Genomic DNA, 20,250 nt, shown 5'->3' on the forward strand with positions numbered 1-20,250 from the left:
TTCACTTAATTGCTAAACACAAATAGGATTGAGGGCTGTTATTATGAAAGTTAATACAAATATCTGTTTGTAAAATGTCTAGAAATTTACTGAAATCTTTTTTTTTCAAAGACTAATAAAATCTTTAAACACATCACAGAGCAAAACTCTGCAAATTTCCTTTCATGATACACGTTTTTTAAATGCTTAATATCTTTTGACAATTTTCCAAAACTGGGAAGAATAACAGAGTTAGGGGTCTTTATTGATTTAGGGAATTCTTCATCCAGATTTTATTCTTTCTTTTCTTTCTATTCTTTTCTTTCCTGTTTAATTTTACCTCCAGCAAAAATTAATCATTCAAGGCATAACATTCCAAAACCTAGAGCTGTATAAATCTGGACTTTGAAGTTTCCCTTTACTATTTATTACTTACATATTTTAATAAAAATATTTTTTACCTGCAAAATCTGTGTGGGGGATATTTCACCATTGGTTTCAGTTGCAAAAGACACCATATGCTCTGGAAAAAAATACTGACAAAAAGATACATGTTACATTATCCCAAAAGCCATGTCAGAAAAGACTGAGCTATGATTAACACAGTAATTAAAGCAAAAGCTCTTTAAATCAGTATGTTGAAAATTCATCCAAAGCACCTTTAAAAGTGCCAGTCCCTTATTCCATCCATAGGTATCCTAATGAGAAGGTAGGAGCAGGGCTCAAAGATTAGCCAAACACTCTTGATGGTGCCGATACACAGAGATCCAAGCACTTCCAGTTACAAGACACTGCCCTTAGGTTGACAGCCTGCCAGCTCCCATATGGCTTCCGTCAGTCCTGCAACCATTCTAGCAGGTTCTGAAGGACTTGCAGCTCCATTTTATAAAGTCAAGGCTCAAAGAAGTAAAGGATAAACCCAAAGTCACACCCCACAGTGTAGAGGAGCCAGGACTAAAATGAGAGGACCAGGGAGCCAAAAGTAGTCTTTCCCAACTACTGTTTTCCCAAACCTGTTTAATCATAAAACAGGACAGCTGTTTAAAATAGGACTTCCCAGCCTTCATTCTTGGAATGTCTGATTCAGTAGGTCTGGGTAGGACCTGGATCCTCTGTTTTTCACAAGCACTATTTCCCTCCCCCAGGAAGTTTTTATGACCAGACAAGTTTAAGAAGATATATTCTACCATCCTTCCTCTAGGACAGGTTTCGAACAGAGGTTCTATTGATGTTGGTCTAATAACACTGTGTTGTGCGGGACCGTCCTGTGCACTGTAGGATTTTTAGAGCATCCCTGGCCTCTACCCACTAGCAGCCCTCCCCATCCCCGCAGTATGACAACCAAAAATGTCTCCAGACATTATCAAATCACCACCTCCTCTAGTTGAGAACCGCTGCTCTGGGTCTACAAAACAAATCTACATCCTTGTTTAAATTTTTCTGAAAAAATAGATAAAACCGAAAACAAGAACTAAACCATAGGTCTTTAACTATGACTTTTAAATTCTTGCTTTTAATAAAGATTCACAAGAAAATTGTTTCCTTTCAAATTCTAATTCTATTTAATTTCTATTAGGACTCATTTTCTTTGTCAAAGATCATCCCATTATGCTTCTATTAATAGGTTCAAATAAGAGAGAACTTAAGAAGTCTTTCAGGGTTTGAAAATATTCTATTATGGTATGTATCACATATTTTTCATAAAGTATCATTTCAATCCAATTATCTAAAACTTAGTGTAAAAATACACTAAGGCCGCAAAGACAAAAACAATTTAAAATAATGAGCCCAGAGGCTATTCTGGCTTCTCCAGATCGCTAGTCTTCATTAGAATGTGACATGCATTTATTTTCTTTTAAAAATAACTATAATGAAGTAGTATTTACTAGGTAATGCACCGTTCTTTATTTCATTTCTATTTAGCTCAGTAATTATTGCATTGAAAGCAAAATAATTTGGAAAAGCAAGATGCATGTCAATCTTAAACTTCTGGCTAAGTTTCAACACTCCTCACAAACCATCAATCTGTTTTTCCTTTAGAATTTTTCTTCTTTAATTTCCTAAATTCTATGAAAAGAGGTAAACCATAATATTTTGGAGCTTGCTTGGAGATATCTAATAATTCATTCCCCAAATCAACTGTAGAGTTGTTTTTTGTTTTCTTTAACAAGAAAAAGAAGCAACAGTTCCCCAAAACCATGTATTTGAACTTCTGTGATGATATCGACTAATTATCGTTAGAGTAAGAAGAAATGTTATTATAATTTTGAAGGACCAGAATGTTTACCTACAATTTATCAAATAGGGAATTGTATTTTATTTATAGTGACTTTTGTCTTCACATAAAATAAAATAAAATTTAACTAACTCATTTACTTTTCATAACTATTAATGGCTATTTCACTTACCATTGGGTTTTTAAAGAATTCGTATTTGGCATAATTTTTTCTAAAGTATAGCTTATTTTCTTCTTCCATTCCCCAGTTAGATAGCACTTCAATCACCAGCTCGTGGTCTTCTATTGTTCTTTCTGTAAAGAATGTTCCAGTGAGCATGAAAACAGATAGATGGATAGATGGGTGGATAGATAGACAGGTAGGTTGACAAAAATATACATGTACATGCATATCCATATGATTATATGATATATCACGTATGCATATTTATTAAATATAGCAAATTTCAACTCAATTCTGAAATAGCCAGATTGGTAAAATCAAGTTTGAGTTAATAATAGTGATTTTTATATCAAAGCAGACTGTAATCCAAAGAGAAAAATGATATATAACCATGCACTTTTTACCAATTCTCAATCTCCTTTATTACTATATAAATTATAATGTAAGTTTGATAACAAATCTACATTAAGAACATGAGAGCTATGCTTTTTCTCCAACTTATCATGGTGCCAAAATTAAAATATTTGCCTCAAGGCTGAGCAATTCACCCTATTAAGACATGAAAAATTTTGACAGGTTCAACATGCATTTAAGATACACAATCTGGACAGCTGAGGAAAATTTAAATAAATGCTTTAAAAAGAAAATTTTAATGCAAGGACATACAATTTTTTGTCTTTTTTTTAATTACTCAAATGAATTTATCGCATCTGTAGTTGTATAATGATCATAACAATCCAATTTCACAGGATTTCCATCCCATAACCCAAGCACATCCCCCCATTCCCCAAAATGTCTCCTCCAGAGACCATAAGTTTTTCAATGTCTGTGAGTCAGCATCTGTTCTGCACATAAGTTCATTGTATCCTTTTTTTCAGATTCCACATGTCAGTGAAAGCATTGGATGTTGGTGTCTCACTGCATGGCTGACTTCACTTAGCATGATAATTTCTAGGTCCATCCATGTTGCTAAAAATGCTGATATTTTGTTCTTTTTAATGGCTACGTAATATTCCATTGTGTATATGTACCACACACTCCTCTGTCAATGGACATTTAGGTTCTTTCCATGTCTTGGCTAATGCAAATAGTGCTGCAATGAACATTGGAGTACATGTGTCTTTGCGAGTCATGGTTTTCTCTGGATAGATGCTCAGGAGTGGGATTGCTGGATCAAATGGTAGTTCTATGTTTAGTTTTCTGAGGAATCTCCATCCTGTTTTCCACAGTGGTTGCAGCAATTTACAATCCCACCAACAGTGTACTGGGGTTCCTTTTTCTCCACACCCTCTCCAGCACTTACTGTTTGTAGACTTTTTGATGATGGCCATTCTGGCTGGTGTAAGGTGGTACTTCATTTTTGTCTTTTTAGGGCTGCACCTGTGGCATTTGGAAGTTTCCAGGCTAGGGGTCTAATCGGAGCGTAGCTGCTGGCCTACACCACTGCCACAGCAATGCAGGATCCAAGCCGCGTCTGTGACCTACACCACAGGTCATGGCAATGCTTGATCTGTACCCTACTGAGCAAGGCCAGGGGTCGACCCAGCAACCAGTTCCTAGTCAGATTCGTTTCTGATTCGTCATGACAGGAACTCCAAGGACATACAATTTTTTCAAGAAACCAAATTTCTTGTGGTACTTTATACTTTCAAAAGTAATGTTCAGGCGAATGTAGTTTGTATTAATGATGAAGGTAATTAGGTAGGGTGGGATGGCACTTAGGAGGAAAGGTACTTAAATGAAAAAAGCAATGACAACTTTAAAGAGGTGAACGTAACATGCAACATTCCTATTTTAATAATTTTTCTTAAAAAAATTATTCAAGCAGTACTATTCATAACAGCCCCACATTGGAAACTACCCAAATGCATATATCATGAGAATGAATAAATAAATTGTGTAAAGGACACAGTGGAATATATACAACAATAACACACAACTGCATGGATGGATTCCACAAACATAATATTAAATAAAATAAGTGAGACACAAAGAATACATACTACATGGATCCGCTTATATAAGTTCAGCGCAGATACAAAAAAAAATCTAAAGTATTAGAAATCAAGATAATGGGGATAGCGGGTGATTGAGCAGGGCCCTGAGGGAATCACTTGGTATAGAAAATATTCTGCTTCTTAATCTGGGTGTTGGATACTCAGGAATATACAATATCTGAGAATTGATCAAGTTGTCCACCTTTGTTCACTTATGTTAATTTAAGGTATGTCATACTTCAGTAAAAGGTTAAAGAAAAGTCACCACAAAATTACTAATGCCAAGTAGGAAATGGAGAATGGCCAAACAAGAAATACAGAAATCCTATGCTTTTTTTAGGTGCTTCTAGGGCCTTTTTGAAAAGTATCTGTGTCTTAGAAATTCAACACTCAGGGGTAATCTGTGACCTACAACACCCAAACCCTTGAAAGTAATGTCATACTTAAATAGAAGCTTATCCATCTGAAAAGAAGTTCCTGTGAGAGCTCGCAATGAATATGGATGAGTTGGAACTATGTGTGTATCAACACTCAGGTTCCTTTCTAACTGATTGCACTTTTTCTGTCTACGGTAGCTCCTTCTCCCTCCTAAGTTTCAGTCCTTGGCTCAATTTGTTTCTTTCCCTTCTCTCGACTAATTCACTCTCCCCTCTTCAGCTATCACATCTGTCAAATTTCTGGAAGTGAAATCTTCAGCTACAGTTGCTTTCATTCACAACTCCAATCCACTGCTGGACTTTCCACCACTTCGAACACAGTTTGTCTAAAACCAAAGTTCAGTGTGGTGGTTCCTCAAAATATTAAACAATTCCAGCAATTCCATTTCTGAGTCTATAAACAAAAGAAGTGAAAGCTGGGACCAGAACAGATAGTTATACACCAATGTTCCCAGTAGCACCACTCACAAATAGCCAAAAAAATAAAAACATCCTAATGTCCATTCACAAATTAATGGATAAACAAAATGCAGTAAAGACATACAGTGGAATATTTAGCCTTAAAAAGGAATGAAATTCTGACACATGTTGCAGTATGGATGAACCTTAAAGATATTACGCTATGTTAAATAAGACAGCCACAAAAGAAGACTATTACATGATTCTATTTACATGAGGTACCTAGAACAAACAGATTTATAGAGACAGAAAGTAGAAGGGTGGTTGCCAAGGACCAGGGTGGGAGGGAGGAACGAGGAGTTACTGTTAAATGGGTTAAGAGTTTCAGTAATGGGAAGATAAAAATCTTCTAGAAATGGACAGGGGTGATAGTTGCACAACAGTATGAACATGCATAATGCCAGTGAACTATGCCCTTAAAATGCATAAAATGGTAAAATTATTTTGCACTTTATCAAAAAATTTTAAAAATATAAAAATGAAACAAAATGTCTTCATTTTCCTCTGTCAAACTGCTTTTTCCTAAATTCTCCTGTGTCCATTACAACTTTCTCTATGTCCACTCCCAAATCCTCCACTGTTCCTACCCTAAACACCAGACTTCCTCCAAGTGTCTTTCCACAATCAGCAACTCCCCACCACTTCCCACTGTCACCACTCCAATTTAGATCTCTACCTTTTCTTAACTAATGTCCAAACCTCTATTTTCTCATTCTTCCAATCCAACTTGGAAACTGATATCATAGGAAACCTCATAAAACATTCCTATCAATGTGATCCCTGCTCAAACACTTGGCCACTTCCTACTTGTTATGAGATAAATCCGTATCATCTGGCAGTTTTAACTTATTCATTAATCTTTCCATTCAATAAATACTTATTGAAGGCCTACCCTGTGTCATATATTTATCTTGGGACTTGGAATTTTGCAGTGAACAAGACAGAAATCATTGCTTCATGGACCTTCCATTCTAATGGACAATAAATAAAATGTAAATCTTAAAAGGTGGCAATGAACACTGCAGAGAGAAATGGAGCAGGGAAGGAGAGAGAAGGGCACAGGGGAAAGGAATCTACCCTCTAGAGCTTGCTACAGAAGGCTTCATTGAGAAGGGAATATCTGAACAAAGACCCAAAGCAGAGGGAAGCATGAGCCAAGCAGAATCTAGAGGAAGAATAAGAAGAGAGCCTCTGAGCAAAAGCAAGGCTGGCATGTCTGACGGAGGGCAAGGAGGCTAAAGGGGATGAAGCTGAGTGGGAAAAAGGGAGGGGATTACCAGGAGCAGGGAGGGAAGTGAAGGTGATGAGCTGTGACCACTGGATAAAGCCCTGCAGTTCAGAATAAAGATTTGGCTTTTGCTCTGGGTTAGGTGAGAAGTCATCTTTGAATAGATGACTATCATGGGCTGACTTTGTTTTTCACTGGATCACAATGGATGCTGAGTGGAAAACTGATTTCAAAAGGCTTAAGGGTAGGAAGCAGGAAGACCATCTAGTAGAATATGGCAATTAAGGGGAGGAATGTGGCTTGGATAAGAGTGGCAGCAGTAGCCATGTAAAAAGTCGGCAAACAAGATTTGCTGACAAACTGGACATGAAAGAGAAGGGGGAATTAAGGAAGACACCAAGATTCTTGGCCGAAGCACGTAGAAGGGCTGTGTTCTCATTAATGTGCTCAGAAAACTATAAGAGAAGCAGTTTTCGGGGAGATCCAGAGGTTCCTGAGATAACAAGTGGGAAGCTGTACCCCTAACAATCCTCATCATCTTTACTTTTGTCTGCTTCTCACACAACCCCAGCTGATCATTTCAATCTTTTGAAGCATATATTCACATTATTAAACACATGATGTGCTAAGCACTGTGTCTGTATTCACTAAAATTACAGTGGGAGAACACTGCAAGTTATTAAGCAAAAATGTGTGCTTGTTGTCTTACCAACATATGTTTCATTGTACCCATTACCTCTCTCCACCACTAAGGAAATAGCATATGTTCTGCCCTGAAGATAAACTATACTGAGAGGAAACAATGAAAGAGATGCATTTTCTTTTCTTTAGAGCCTCAAATTAGACATTACCAATCCTCAACAAATATAACTGCTTGGGGAGAATCCTCCATTGCCTCCCACAATCTTGTAATCTGGGAAAGGATCTGGAATTAAGAGGTAAGTGGAGGAGTTCCTATAGTGGCTCAGTGAATAACAAACCCGACTAGCATCTGTGAGGATGCAGGTTCGATCCCTGGCCTTGCTCAGTGGGTTAAAGACCCGGCGTTGCCGTGAGCTGGGGTGTAGGTCACAAATGTGGCTCGGATCCCAACATTCCTGTGGTTCTGGCGTAGGCCGGCCGCTATGGCTATGATTAGACCCCTAGCCTGGGAACCTCCATATGCAGCAGGTGCGCCCCCCCCCCCAAAAAAAAATAGGTAGGTGGAGGAAATGAAGTGGAGACTGAGAGGGAGTTAGATAGTAAGTGGGGGGGTTAGGTCCCAATGAGTCCATAGCTTGCCCCTTCCAGAACTAAGACCCTTTCAGGAAGAGGAGTTGATGGTGATAAAACCCCACATCATGTTTAATAGTGTTGTGTGGCTCAAATCAGTGTAGTCTTAGGAGGCTTCTAGCCTCAAGTAGAAGCCCTGCATCTGACATGGCAGAAAAGCAATAGCTAAGTGTACTATCAAAGAAGATAGGTCCATAGCAAGTCAGGATGAGGAAAGAGTGCTGCAGTGTCAGGTCCCTCAGAAGGAGTGTGGGAGGGCTAAGAGAAGGCCATGAACTTAGGGGGCTTTACAGGATAGACAATAAGGTTGAGAGCAAAAGAGTTTCTAGAACATGAGAGAAGAGTTGTTCAGGAGTTAGACAAATACCTCCTGGGACTTAAATGCTCCACCAGAGTTGGAAGAGTGAATGTAGGGCTGAACCTTCAACTGAGAGTATCTTAAACCTGTAGAGAACTAAACTAAATTGACTATTTATCCAAACAAAACTAAGAACAATCCATAAAGCAAACCAATAATAGAAGATTAAACTGTCTGCCATTAAGAGGTCAGGAAACTCAGAGTCAGAAATTAATTCAATTATAGAAATAAAGGAAGTCACATCTTTGCATGCCTCAGTCTAAGACCTTTTTCATTACTATATTTAATTCTTATAAGATCTGCAGTAGGCTGAATAATGGCCCCAAAGACATCAGGTCCTAAACTCTCAAATCTATAAATGTTACTTTATATGGCAAAGCATCAGCAGATGTCATTAACTTAAAGAAATTGAAATGAGAAAATTATTCAGGATTATACAGATGGGTTCTAAATCCAAACTCAAGTATCCTTTTAGGAGAGAGACAGAAGGAGATCTGACAGAGAAAGAAGAGGAGAGGGCAGTGTGACCACAGAGGCAGAGGTTCAAGTGATGTGACCACAAGCCAAGGAATGATGGCAGCCACCAGCAGCGGGAAGAGACAAGGAAGAGATGCCCTACAGCATCCCTGGAAGGGGTGTGGCCCTGGCATCACCTTGTTTTCTGCCCAGTGAAATTCATTTGTGACTTAGCACCTCCAAAACTGTTAAATATTACCTTTCTACTGTTTTAAGCCACCAGTAATTTTTTACAGCAGCTTTAGGAAACTAAGGGGATAATCTAATGAGCAAACTATTTGTTAAAGCAGCCTTAGGAAACTAAAAGGATAATCTAATGAGCAAACTCTGTTTCCATTTTACAGATTATAAACCTGAACTTGAGGATAGCAAATGTCTCAGGATTTGAATGGCAGCCACATGTGTAACCCCCAGTCTCTGCTCCTTCCTCTGCACAGCACAGTCTCTGCCTTCACTACAGTTCCCACTGGAAGGGCATCCTCTGCCACCTCTGCTGGGTCTATTTATATCCTACTCCTTCTTTCTATATCAGCTAAATCTCTCTCAAGTTTCTGCCTCAAATTCTTTTATCTTGAAATGTGTTCGATAATCATTTGCTAATTAATGAAAATAAACAACCACATTTTGAGTATAAGAGGAAAGAATTTAATTGGGCAATAGTTCAAATTATTATTAATCTTAACCCCACAGCCATTTGAATTTGGATTTCATCAAAAAAGAGAGTAAGACAAAAAGACTGGAAAAACCAAGCTTTATTTGAAAAGCTATGGCAAATGGGTCACAAAAGGACTAGTATCATATGTGTAGTCGCCAAAAAAGCAGCAGTCCAGTTGTGGTTTTGTTAGCCACACACAAATAAAGCCCAGCATACCAATCTAGAATGGAAAAATATGGGAAACAACATTTGCAGAAATTTTCATGGAACTATAATACCAAATGTTTAAATAATGCAATTACTGGCTTCAGGACAATAGTCTGGTAATCTTAAGCAGAAAAAATGTCTTCAAACAAAGCTGGCAAAAACTCAAGTACACTGCAAAGCAAAAGACATACTTTCCACTCCTTCAAAGACGATTTATGGCACTATTCTATTGAAAATTTAGGAAACATAAAAAGCAAACAAAATCCAGAGGATCAAATGCAGCTATAGGTTTCTACCACTTAGACTCATCTGGAAATGGAGATAAAACTTACAGAATCTGGCTTTTTAAAATTACATTAAATACTCTTTTTACATTGATAAATCACTGGGATCCCCATTTAGATGTGCTGTCATATATACCATCCCCAAGCCAAGTCCCATGACATTAAAGGATTAATGCTACAATAAAAGAACTGCAAGAGGTCTTGATGATTATCAGTTAATCACATCTTACACAAATTTCATTTTTTAAAAAAAAATGTAGATACCGAACTAAACACAGATCTTAATAGGGAGAAAGCTCAACATGAAGATACAATGCCTAGGTGAATTACTTTGAGAGGAAAAGAAAAATGCTTAAAGGGGAGGTGAAAAGTGGCTGAAGACCAGCTTTGTCTTGCCAAGGCCTATGCATAAAATAAGACATCATCACCAACACCTAAGAAAGGCAAAACAAAACATTTGTCTAGATGGAGTCTAATAAACTTTCTCTTGACTCTTTCTCTATAGCCCCATTCTAAAACAAAGCCAACTTTAACAGAGTAACTTACAGTTTTTAAATATCACAAGAATTCTATTATAGAATATAGAAGTAATATTCTATCAATTCTATATTTAGAGCTCTTTGCTGCAATGTTCCAAAAAAAAAAAAAAAAATTAGGAGCTGCCACCTAGAATGAACTCAACTACTTTTTGAGTTACTATTTGAGAAATGACCCTGGGTATCATTCACATAAATTCAGCATTTTTTTAACCTTACTTTGAAAATTTCATAAATTCATCTAAAATACTACATTAAGATATGTTATTAAAACTTTACAGAGATAAGTCTCCATGAAAAGCTTTTTGGGAGTTCCCATTGTGGTGCAGTGGAAACGAATCCGACTAGGAATCATGAGGTGGCGGGTTCAATCCCTGGCTTTGCTCAGTGGTGAGTTAAGGATCTGACATTGCTGTGGCTGTGGTGGAGGCCGGCAGCAACAGCTCTGATTAGACCCCTAGCCTGTGGGTACAGCCCTAAAAAGCAAAAAAAAAAAAAAAAAAAAAAAAAAAGCTTTTTGAAGTATTTTTCAGGTATCGGAAAGTGATCAAATACCACTCACGTGTAGGTAGAAAAATAGGAGAAGCCATCTTAAATAACCTCAAAACAACGGAAAAGGAGAAAAAAGGGAAAAAGCCTCCCAAAAGAGTGATAAAAAAGCTTTCTTAAAACAAAAAAAGAGCTTCATTTCACTTTAAGTATTATTCTCAGATCAGTGAAGTCTTATGTTAATAGAATGAAATATTACCAAATAGTGGTAACTACACATAATTCTGTTTTCTATTTAATTTTCAGAAACTCTTTCTTCAAAAAAAAAAAAGAAGAAGAAAGGAAGAAAGAAAGAAAAAGAAGAAAAGAAAGAGGTTCCTGCTGAAACTGTTGATTTAACTTCAAAGTCTTTTAAAAAACCTCAATCCTCCCAGAATGGAAAGTGTTCACCTGTGACCTTCTGCTTGGATTTCTTCACTGAATCTACTGAAAGTACAGCGTGGGACTCAAATAGAAACCAGAGTCCCTACTCTTCTCATCACTTGATAAGAGAAGAAACAAAAGTGGCTTTTAGCTCTAATTCACCCAGAAAACAATTCTTTGTACACCTTTGTTACAGGAAACTCCAGGAGACAAATGGTCCTTGTAAATTCTCTGTGCTAGGCAGAAACTACATACATTTTCTCAATCTTATTTTAAGATAAAAATGAACAGCCTCTAACCCAGCAAAACAAAAACTGGAGAAGCAAAGAATAAAACAAGGCTCAGTTTCTAAAAGGTTCCTTACCCTAAGGAAACTACTTAATACCAGCAAGATCCCCCGGAAAATTGCCACTGCCATGTTCAGCTTCCCAAGGGCAATAATAGGAAAATCTTGACACTTAAGCTGATGGGTATAAAGGCCTTGTGGATCATTCTTCAACAAAATGAAACGGTCCTCATATTAGCTCAGACTCAATAATCACAATTTGTACTCAAAGAAAACCTTATTTTTCTACCAAATGTTTGCATATATATTTTCTCAAGCTGACTGTAAATACCTAAAAAGCTAAGAAACAGCTTCCATAAATCCTAAGTTACCCAGTGTATCCTTTAAGGACTCAGAGCACATTTCCATCTGGGCATGGCATATGATTTCTTTGGCTTTTTTCCCCAAGTCTCTTTCTTCTAAGTACTTTGTAATCCATCCTTTGAATGGGTTGATATAAATACTTAGAATTTAGTACAGCTTAGTTCAAAAACCATTTATCTATCTTAGATCCTGGGTTACAAAGATGTACGTGTACACAAAGTTCCACCTCTCATGGAATTATGGACTAGTTTTAATATGATCGCTATTAAGACAAGTGCAGAAAATGTCACAGCAGCACAGAAGATGGGTACTTGATCCAACTTGGGGCTTCAGGAAGTCTGAGTTGTCTTTAAAAATCTCTTAACAAGTTAAAAAAATTGTGATTTTTTTCTGATTACTAAAATCACACATTTCCATTACAGAAAAATTGAAAAACACACTATCGGGTGTGGTCCTGAAAAGGCAAAAAGCCAGGAGTTCCCATCGTGGCGCAGCGGAAACGAATCTGACTAGAAACCATGAGGTTGCGGGTTTGATCCCTGGCCCCACTCAGTGGGTTAAGGATCCGGTGTTTCTGTGAGCTGTGGTGTAGGTCACAGAGGTGGCTCAGATCTGGCGTTGCTGTGGCTGTGGCGTAGGCCAGCAGCAACAGCTCTGATTGGACCCCTAGCCTGGGAACCTCCATATGCCACGGGAGTGGCCCTAAAAAAGACAAAAGACAAAAGACAAAAAAAAAAAGCCAATAAATAAATAAATAACACACTATCACTCCTGCAGCACTCTGCTTTTTTTTGGGGGGGGGAAGCGGGGTACCTTCCTAATGGATGTATGAGAAAAGGTGGTGCCAGCAAGTATTCTGATTGTCTCAAGAAACGACCAGCTTCTGAGAAGCAAAAGTCTGTATCCAGTTGACAATCACAATCCATCTTTAAGCCTGTCAATCAGGAATAAGCAATTTACATTTCAGTATATTCCTTTCTTGTCTTTTCCCTGGGGCCTAAATTAGATCACTGTATATAGATAACATATATAAACACACATACAATGTTTTCTCAATTTTGTGAAAGACATATTCTTTGACTCAATAATCATTACAATCTTGCATTTGCCCACATCAGTCTTCAAAGGAAAAAACTCCAAAAACATGATCGAAAGCTGCTTTACTCATATCCTATGAATGTACTGTAATTTACAACATCCCTCCTTATCAGAACATTAGGTTTTATTTTTCTCATTAATTGATACTGTATATAATCCTGCCTTAAATCTATTTCTTATCCAGATTTGCTTGTTTCCCATACCCACAACAGCGTGCACTTCTGGGAGCATCACTTCCAAGGACACAGTTTATCTCCATCACTCCTTGCCACTCTGTTTTTGGGGACTATGCCTTCCTAATGGATGTATGAGAAAAGGTGGTGCCAGCAAGTACACTGATTGTCTCAAGAAACAATTAGCTTCTGAGAAGCAAAAGTCTGCACCAGGCATATGGAAGAAGCAGATGTGTCTTCCTACCTGCTCCCAAGTGGAAAGGGCGACTAAACTTCACAAGACTGAGTGTGGGATGCTTCCAACTGCTTTTCTCTCTCTCTTCTCCCTAGCCTGTGGTACTACGTAAGCTATCAGTCAGCTTGGGCAGCTGAAGGGTTTTACCTTACTTTGTTTTTACAAGTATTTTTAGGAAATGGCTAGCAGTTATTATACAATTATACTTTATTGCCATTTTTAGCTAACGTTCCAAGTAAGCCTTGGAGGATGCACAGCAGTTAGCCAGGTAAAGATGGGTAAGAAAGGACTTCCTGAGAATCTTAACAGCATGAGCAATGAAACCAAGCAGCATGAATGCAGGTGACTACAGGAGGTTCTCTAATGTATCAACTTAGGGTGGGGGAACAAGACACAAGGCTGGAGATAGGAGGAGTAGTCAGGTCATAAGTATGACAAGCCCTGCAAAGGACCTTGGACCCTAACGCAATGTGAATTGGTTCTGCATTCTGATGAATAACTGGTATGACCAGAGGCAAGAGAAAAGACGAACTGTAAGGCCAAAGGAATTCCTCAGGAGAGAGATGATCAGACTTGAACTCAGGCTATGAGAATATGAAAAGGAAAAATCTGTTGGACCACAAGGCAGGTTTATTATGATACTCTGTTAGTTACACTTTTTCCACCCCCAGCCTTAGTGTGTTACCAGAATACATGTCGCCTCAAAGCTCAGGTCAGGGCTACCTAAGTCTCAGTAGAAAAGGAAGCACATGTGTCCTAAGGGCTTCACAATTATTTCTGCTGGTGACAAGGGTGGTCACAACTCTGATGGCTGGGAGGTTCCAAACAGCACAGCAAGTACAACTACGTATCAGCATCAGCTCCAGACAACAGATATCCGAAAGATATCCGTGGTCCTTTTGCAAAAGAGAAAAAAAGTGAAGGAGCAGCTTCAAAGCAGGTGGCTGTGCATTGCTTCAGTCTTAAAGAGATCACGTGGGTATAGCTGCACACATTAAAAATGGTTTCATTAAAAGCCTCCAGTCATTCATTTTGCTTATTAAAGCCACTCCTCGATAATATTCACAATGGAAATCTCAGCTGTCCCTAGCAATGACACTACAATACAATTAATTCCACTTCCCGAGGAGTCCATAGGTATGCGCTTGAGGTACTGTGTTAATTGCTGCTGCTTCATTCCATGGCTTCAATTAGGAATCAAAATGGGAGCAAGGCAAACATGGATCCCATTAAGTTCCAGAAGACTTAAAACTGAAGTTATTCCCCCCTCCACCATCCTCATACAATGATCATAAAAGCAGAGGACTCCATCTGGGGAACTATAGTGACATCCAGTGGCTATGAAGTAAAACATACCAAGTTACAAAATTTGGTTTATTGTATTATGAGAGAAGGGAAAATACTTGTTGATATACTGACAACCGGTGTCTCTAAAAGTGTGTCTATAACTAGAAACCGGTGTCTCCAAAAGTGTGTCTCTAACTAGAAACTCATCATAACACAACCTAAAATCAGCCAAATCAGCGACTGATAACAAAATCATGATGTTTAGCAGCCTTCCATGATTTAGTCCACATATGGAAATTCTGGGAAGCATGTTAATATGTATTATTAATAATTATGGAGAGAGGAATTAAATATTGATATTGTATTCAAAGTTCTAAATGTCATATTACCATTCACATTGTGTATAAGCTCAAGAACAAGTCATTTCCAAAGTGATCCTTTTGCTCAGCCAAAATAAACATCAGGCTCTGCTATAACGTGGACTAGGTTGGATCAGTTTGATCCCAATAATTTCAAAACTACCTTGCTAAGGAAGGTTTATCTGAAAATGTTCTTGAGGGTTCAAAATTTAAATCTGTATTTACAGCATGCATGATAGAGAGAGATGGAGCATGTAAGAGAGACAAATCGAGAACAGAATCCTGAAAACATGTGCCTGACTGGCTGGGGTGAGGAAAAAGCAAACCTGCTTCCATAGAAAATGAATACACCTCAGAATCTGACAGATGTGTGTCAAGTCTGACTCTGAGCCAGGTATTTTATTACTGATTCTTTGTATGTAAAATGGAGATTTAAAAATGTACCTTGTAGGGTTGCTATAAGGCTAAATATTGAGAGCATCTATCAAGATAAATGTGAAACCTCTATGTAAGTGCCCTGTGTGTAGAAGATGCACACTTATGTTAGCCATTACATGTACGCATTCATATTAAAAATACCAAATGGAGGAGTTCCTGTTGTGGAACAGTGGGTTAAGAGTCCAAGTGCATTGACTCAGGTTGCTGTAGAGGCATGGGTTTGATCCCCAGCCCAGCACAGTAGGTTAAAGGATCTGGAATCACTGCAGCTGCGGTATAGGTCACCATTGCAGCTCAGATTCAATTCTTGCTCAGAGAACTTCCATATGCTGCAGATTCAGTGATTAAAAAAAAAAATGCCGACAAGATTGAAGTTCTCTTTGCATGGAAAGTATCACTTTGAAAACAGACTTTAGATTCCATAACCCTACCATATTTTGAATGTTCTGTGCTCCTCCTTTTGAATTTGGTAATTTCTGGTGTGCTTTAATAGATCACAAGCAACAATAGTAGCACATCTATCAACAACATAGAATGTCTCTGAAACTTTCCTAAGCTGTTCTTGGATATGAAAGTGAACTAGAGCACAGAAAACTCTCAACTCTCATCTATTCCATAAGTCAAAATGTTCTTGCCTCCAAGACTTCAGGATTTCACAAACACTAAGTCTCATAGGTGTGCAGACCATAAGAGGAAGACGGTACAACAGGGTGTGCACAACTAGCAGAAATGAGAGATGGGCAAGGATCAAGCCAAGAAGCCACAGGTAGTTTGCAGTAAAAGCAAAACAAAGTTGCTTAGCCTCCAAATGGTCAAAACTTGCATTCGGGTCTTCTCAGTAGCAGACTTGGAAACTAAGTCAGATTATACTGCTCTCTGACACAAAGACCTCCACTTGCTTTTCCCCTCACTTCACATGAAAGTCAAGTCCCCTCCCTGGCTTTGGGATCCTGCCTAAGCTGGCTCTGCGGTAGCTCCATGCAGTCCCTTCCTGTCACAGTCCACCCTACTGACTCCACTCCCTAAGAGCTGGCCTCTTGGCTGCTTCCTGAACACAAGCACGTTGCCACGTTCGGGTCTTCCCACCTGATGTTCCCTTTGTCTAGAGCAATCTTCTTCCATTTAAGGGTAAGACTTGCTCCTGTCCTGTGCCCTCTTCAAACATCATGCAGTCAGGGAACCTTCCTTGATCTACGTGAAGTGCATCTCCAACCCACCTGAAGCTCTGTCCCTCTTCCCTGCCTTCCTTTTCTCCCCAGTACTAATCATTACCTAAGGGATTACACATGCTAGCCACACAGCTCATCTTTCTCTTCCCACTAGAATGCAAACTTATGAGGGCACTGCTTTTTGTCTGCTGTGTTCACACTGTACCCCCAGGATCCACACACACAATAGGCTTGGTGCAACAGTCAATGTGCTAAACCATTTGAGGAAAGTAATAGGGAAAGACAGGAAAAGTTGCTAGTTTTTGTGGAATACTAAAAATGAAAAGAAAAAGTAAATTAAAATACTCAGGATTTTTAAAAAATGCACACACACACACAAAAATAAGATACTCCACACAAATGAACACACAGGATAGGGATTATAGTAAAATAGAGAAACTAAAAAAAGTTACCTCCATGTTGTGAAATTATGGATAATATTGTTTACTTCTTGACATCTTTGTTTCTGTTATTTATAATGAGCTGAATTATTTTTGTATGAAATATATATTTTTCTTTTTAGGGCCCCACCCACAGCATATGGACGTTTCCAGTCTAGGGGTCAAATCAGAGATTTAGCTGCCAGCCTACATCACAGCCACAGCAACATGGGATCTAGGCCGTGTCTGTGATCTACACCACAGCTCATGGCAACGCCAGATCCTTACCCACTAAGTGAGGCCAGGGATCAAACCCTCATCCTCATGGATACTAGTCAGGTTTGTTAACCACTGAGTCATGACAGGAACCCCAGAAATATATTTTTTAAAATAATAGACCACATCATTGCTTTTAGAATTCTATTTGCTGGAAACTCATTATTTTTATCAAAGAGGTGTACAATATCTCTTGAATAATATGCAGACCTTACTAGCTAGTCACCAAACTCAGGGCAAATGGTTTGTCTTTTAGTCCTTTATGTCAACAGCAGGGAAAGAAGACTTATAGTTGAAGGTGTTAGTACTACACTCTGTTGACCAAGGGCATCTCTGGCTGTATATCATACTTACGGGGCAGAAACACCCCATTCCAGTTCTTTTCATTCATTTTAACACACAAATGGCAAAAATGTTACTCAATACCACTCTTGGATTAAACAGACTGCAAATGTATTTATAAGTGTGTATACACATATAAAATTCAGAAACACACTGGTTTTATATTTTATGCTGAGGAAGACCACGATATCTCAATAGTGGTTATTGTATTATTACATACTGTTAAATAAAGAAGTAGAAGAAAGAAAAAGAAAAAACAAACAAACAAAACAAAATTGTTCCTCAAGCGTTTGGCTGGATATTCATTAATATTATATAACATTTCAGAGTATTCTCACAGAGACAAAGCAGATTTAAAAAAAAAGGAATGGAAGGTAGTGAATCTAATACACATTAGTATTTGGATAGCATTAATGTCTGCATTTTTTTCTACTGTATAGAGATATCATCTGAGTAAAACAAAAGAAAAAAAAGGACGCAAAAAAGCTCTGGAACTAAATTTCTTCTTCCTAAGCTTTGGTCAAATGCATGGTTAATTAAGCCATGAGACAATACTCTCACATCTTTGATTTTATTTCAGTAGTTTCCAGAAAATACAATAATGAAGAAATATATTTCTATTTTATGGCTAAAAGTTTAAATTTAGTATGTAGCTCAATTCTCAATGTTCCATTTTAAGCCTCTACATTAAAAGACTTGCACAAGGCTTTTTATTCCTTAACATAACTTTCAGTGGTCTCTGTGAAAACTGCTGCTTGATTTAGAGAGTAGATTTTATTACTAAACTTCAAGCTATTCGTTAGGAATAAATTTCAGTGACTATAACCCAAAAAACATTTAATGATTTTGAAAGTCTCTCCAAGAGAAAAAATTTAGGCTATGAAATACTGTAATTACATATTATGCTAATTACGAGGACTATTTCTATAACCATCAGCAAACACAATAGTTTGGAATTATGACAAGGGTCTATTAAAAGTTAACATCATACTTTTTTTTTGCTTTTTAGGGCCGCACCTGCGGCATATGGAAGTTCCCAGGCTAGGGGTTGAATCAGAGCTACAGCTGCTGGCCTACATCACAGCTCACAGCAATGCTGGATGCTTAACCCTCTGAGGGAGGCCAGGGATTGAGCCTGCATGCTCATGGATCCTGGTCAGGTTCGTTAACTGCTGAACCACGAAGGGAACTCCAACATCATACTTCTAAGAGACTGATGATCGTGAATAGAAGTTAAATTAATCACAAATGGCAATGAAGAAAACATATGCTGAACTTTTTCTGAGGTGAGACAGCAAGTCACACAGACCAGTATAGCATACCTTCAGGATTCAGGTTTTTCTTGGCAGGTATGTGCTCAGCTGTGGAGATGAGCTGACATGCTGTAGCATACCACTTATCACAGAGGGGAGTGGGAGAGCGGGCAGAGGTTCAGAATCCCTGTGGAGACTGTCAAACTAGCCAAGCTTCTTTTCTACAGGTTCACTCTATCCGCTCCCCAAGGTTCTGACACATCCTAGGACAGCAGTCTTCAAACTGCAAGCACTACATATACTTTTTGAATGGTTCAGGAAATGCAAGCACTTTCAGTGAACCACTTTCCAAAATCTTTTAAAAACAGACCTTCCATGGAGTTCCTGCTACGGCACTGTGAATTAAGAACCTGACTGAAGCAGCTCAAGTCACTGCGGAGGTGTGGGTTTGCTCCCTGGCCCAGCTCAGTGGGTGAAGGATCTGGCATTGATTGTTGCAGCTGCAGCATAGGTTGCAGCTGCAGCTCAGATTCAATCCCTGGCCTAGGAACTTCCATATATTGCAGGTGCATCAAAAAAACAAAAACAAAAACACAAAAAAGCAAAAAACAAAACAGAAAACAAACAAAAAACCAGCCAGATCCTTTTAAGAACATACCTTTTCTGCCAACATCCTCTTTATTATATTTCATGAGACAAAGCAAGACTTCTTATCTGAACTGAACCTTACTTTGGCATATTGCTCTGGGGTATAAACCCTCTATGTTTCAATATAGGAAATGTTTTATATATTGGTAGTTAGCTATGCAAGGAAGTGAATTATTCTCATGACTAGGCATAAATTCCTCAATTCCTAAAACAAACTGAAGGAACAAATTGTGCTGTCACTGATGAATTATTTTAAATAATTTTGATTATTTATCACCAAAAGTCATTTGATATATAAAACAAAAGAACTGCTGGTAGGCTAAATATATCCATATCTTAATCCCTGGAACCTGTGAATGTACTCTTACATGGTAAAACAAACAAACAAAAACAAAAGTTGGCAGATATGATTGATTTAAGGATCCTGAAATAAGGAGATTATCTTGGATTATTCTGATTAAACCCTAAATGATACTAGTCTTATAAGAGAGAGGTAGAAGGAGACTGCACACAGACAGAAGGGAACACAATGTGACCACAGAGGTAGAGGTTAGAGTGATGCAGCCACAAGCCAAGGAATGTCAGCAGCACAAAGAAGCTAGAAGAGGCAAGAAATGGACTCTCTCCTAGAACCTCCAGAGGCAGCTCATCCCTGAAGATACCAT

The 20,250-nt window shown here is 38.3% G+C and overlaps 1 protein-coding gene across 3 annotated transcripts in view; it reads right to left on the reverse strand.

Moving 5' to 3' along the window:
- GRB14 (growth factor receptor bound protein 14) overlaps nt 1-20,250 on the reverse strand; it is a 128,191-nt gene that overhangs the window by 24,204 nt on the left and 83,737 nt on the right. For all 3 annotated transcript variants that reach the window (XM_047772751.1, XM_047772752.1, XM_047772753.1), the window contains 2 exons: nt 2,388-2,509; nt 441-515 (listed from right to left, as the gene is read on the reverse strand). In XM_047772751.1, the coding sequence (XP_047628707.1) occupies nt 441-515; nt 2,388-2,509 (197 nt within the window). The remainder of the gene's footprint in view (nt 1-440; nt 516-2,387; nt 2,510-20,250) is intronic.

Source organism: Phacochoerus africanus, chromosome 3, assembly GCF_016906955.1.
Source record: "Phacochoerus africanus isolate WHEZ1 chromosome 3, ROS_Pafr_v1, whole genome shotgun sequence".
NCBI classification, from domain to species: Eukaryota; Metazoa; Chordata; class Mammalia; order Artiodactyla; family Suidae; genus Phacochoerus; species Phacochoerus africanus.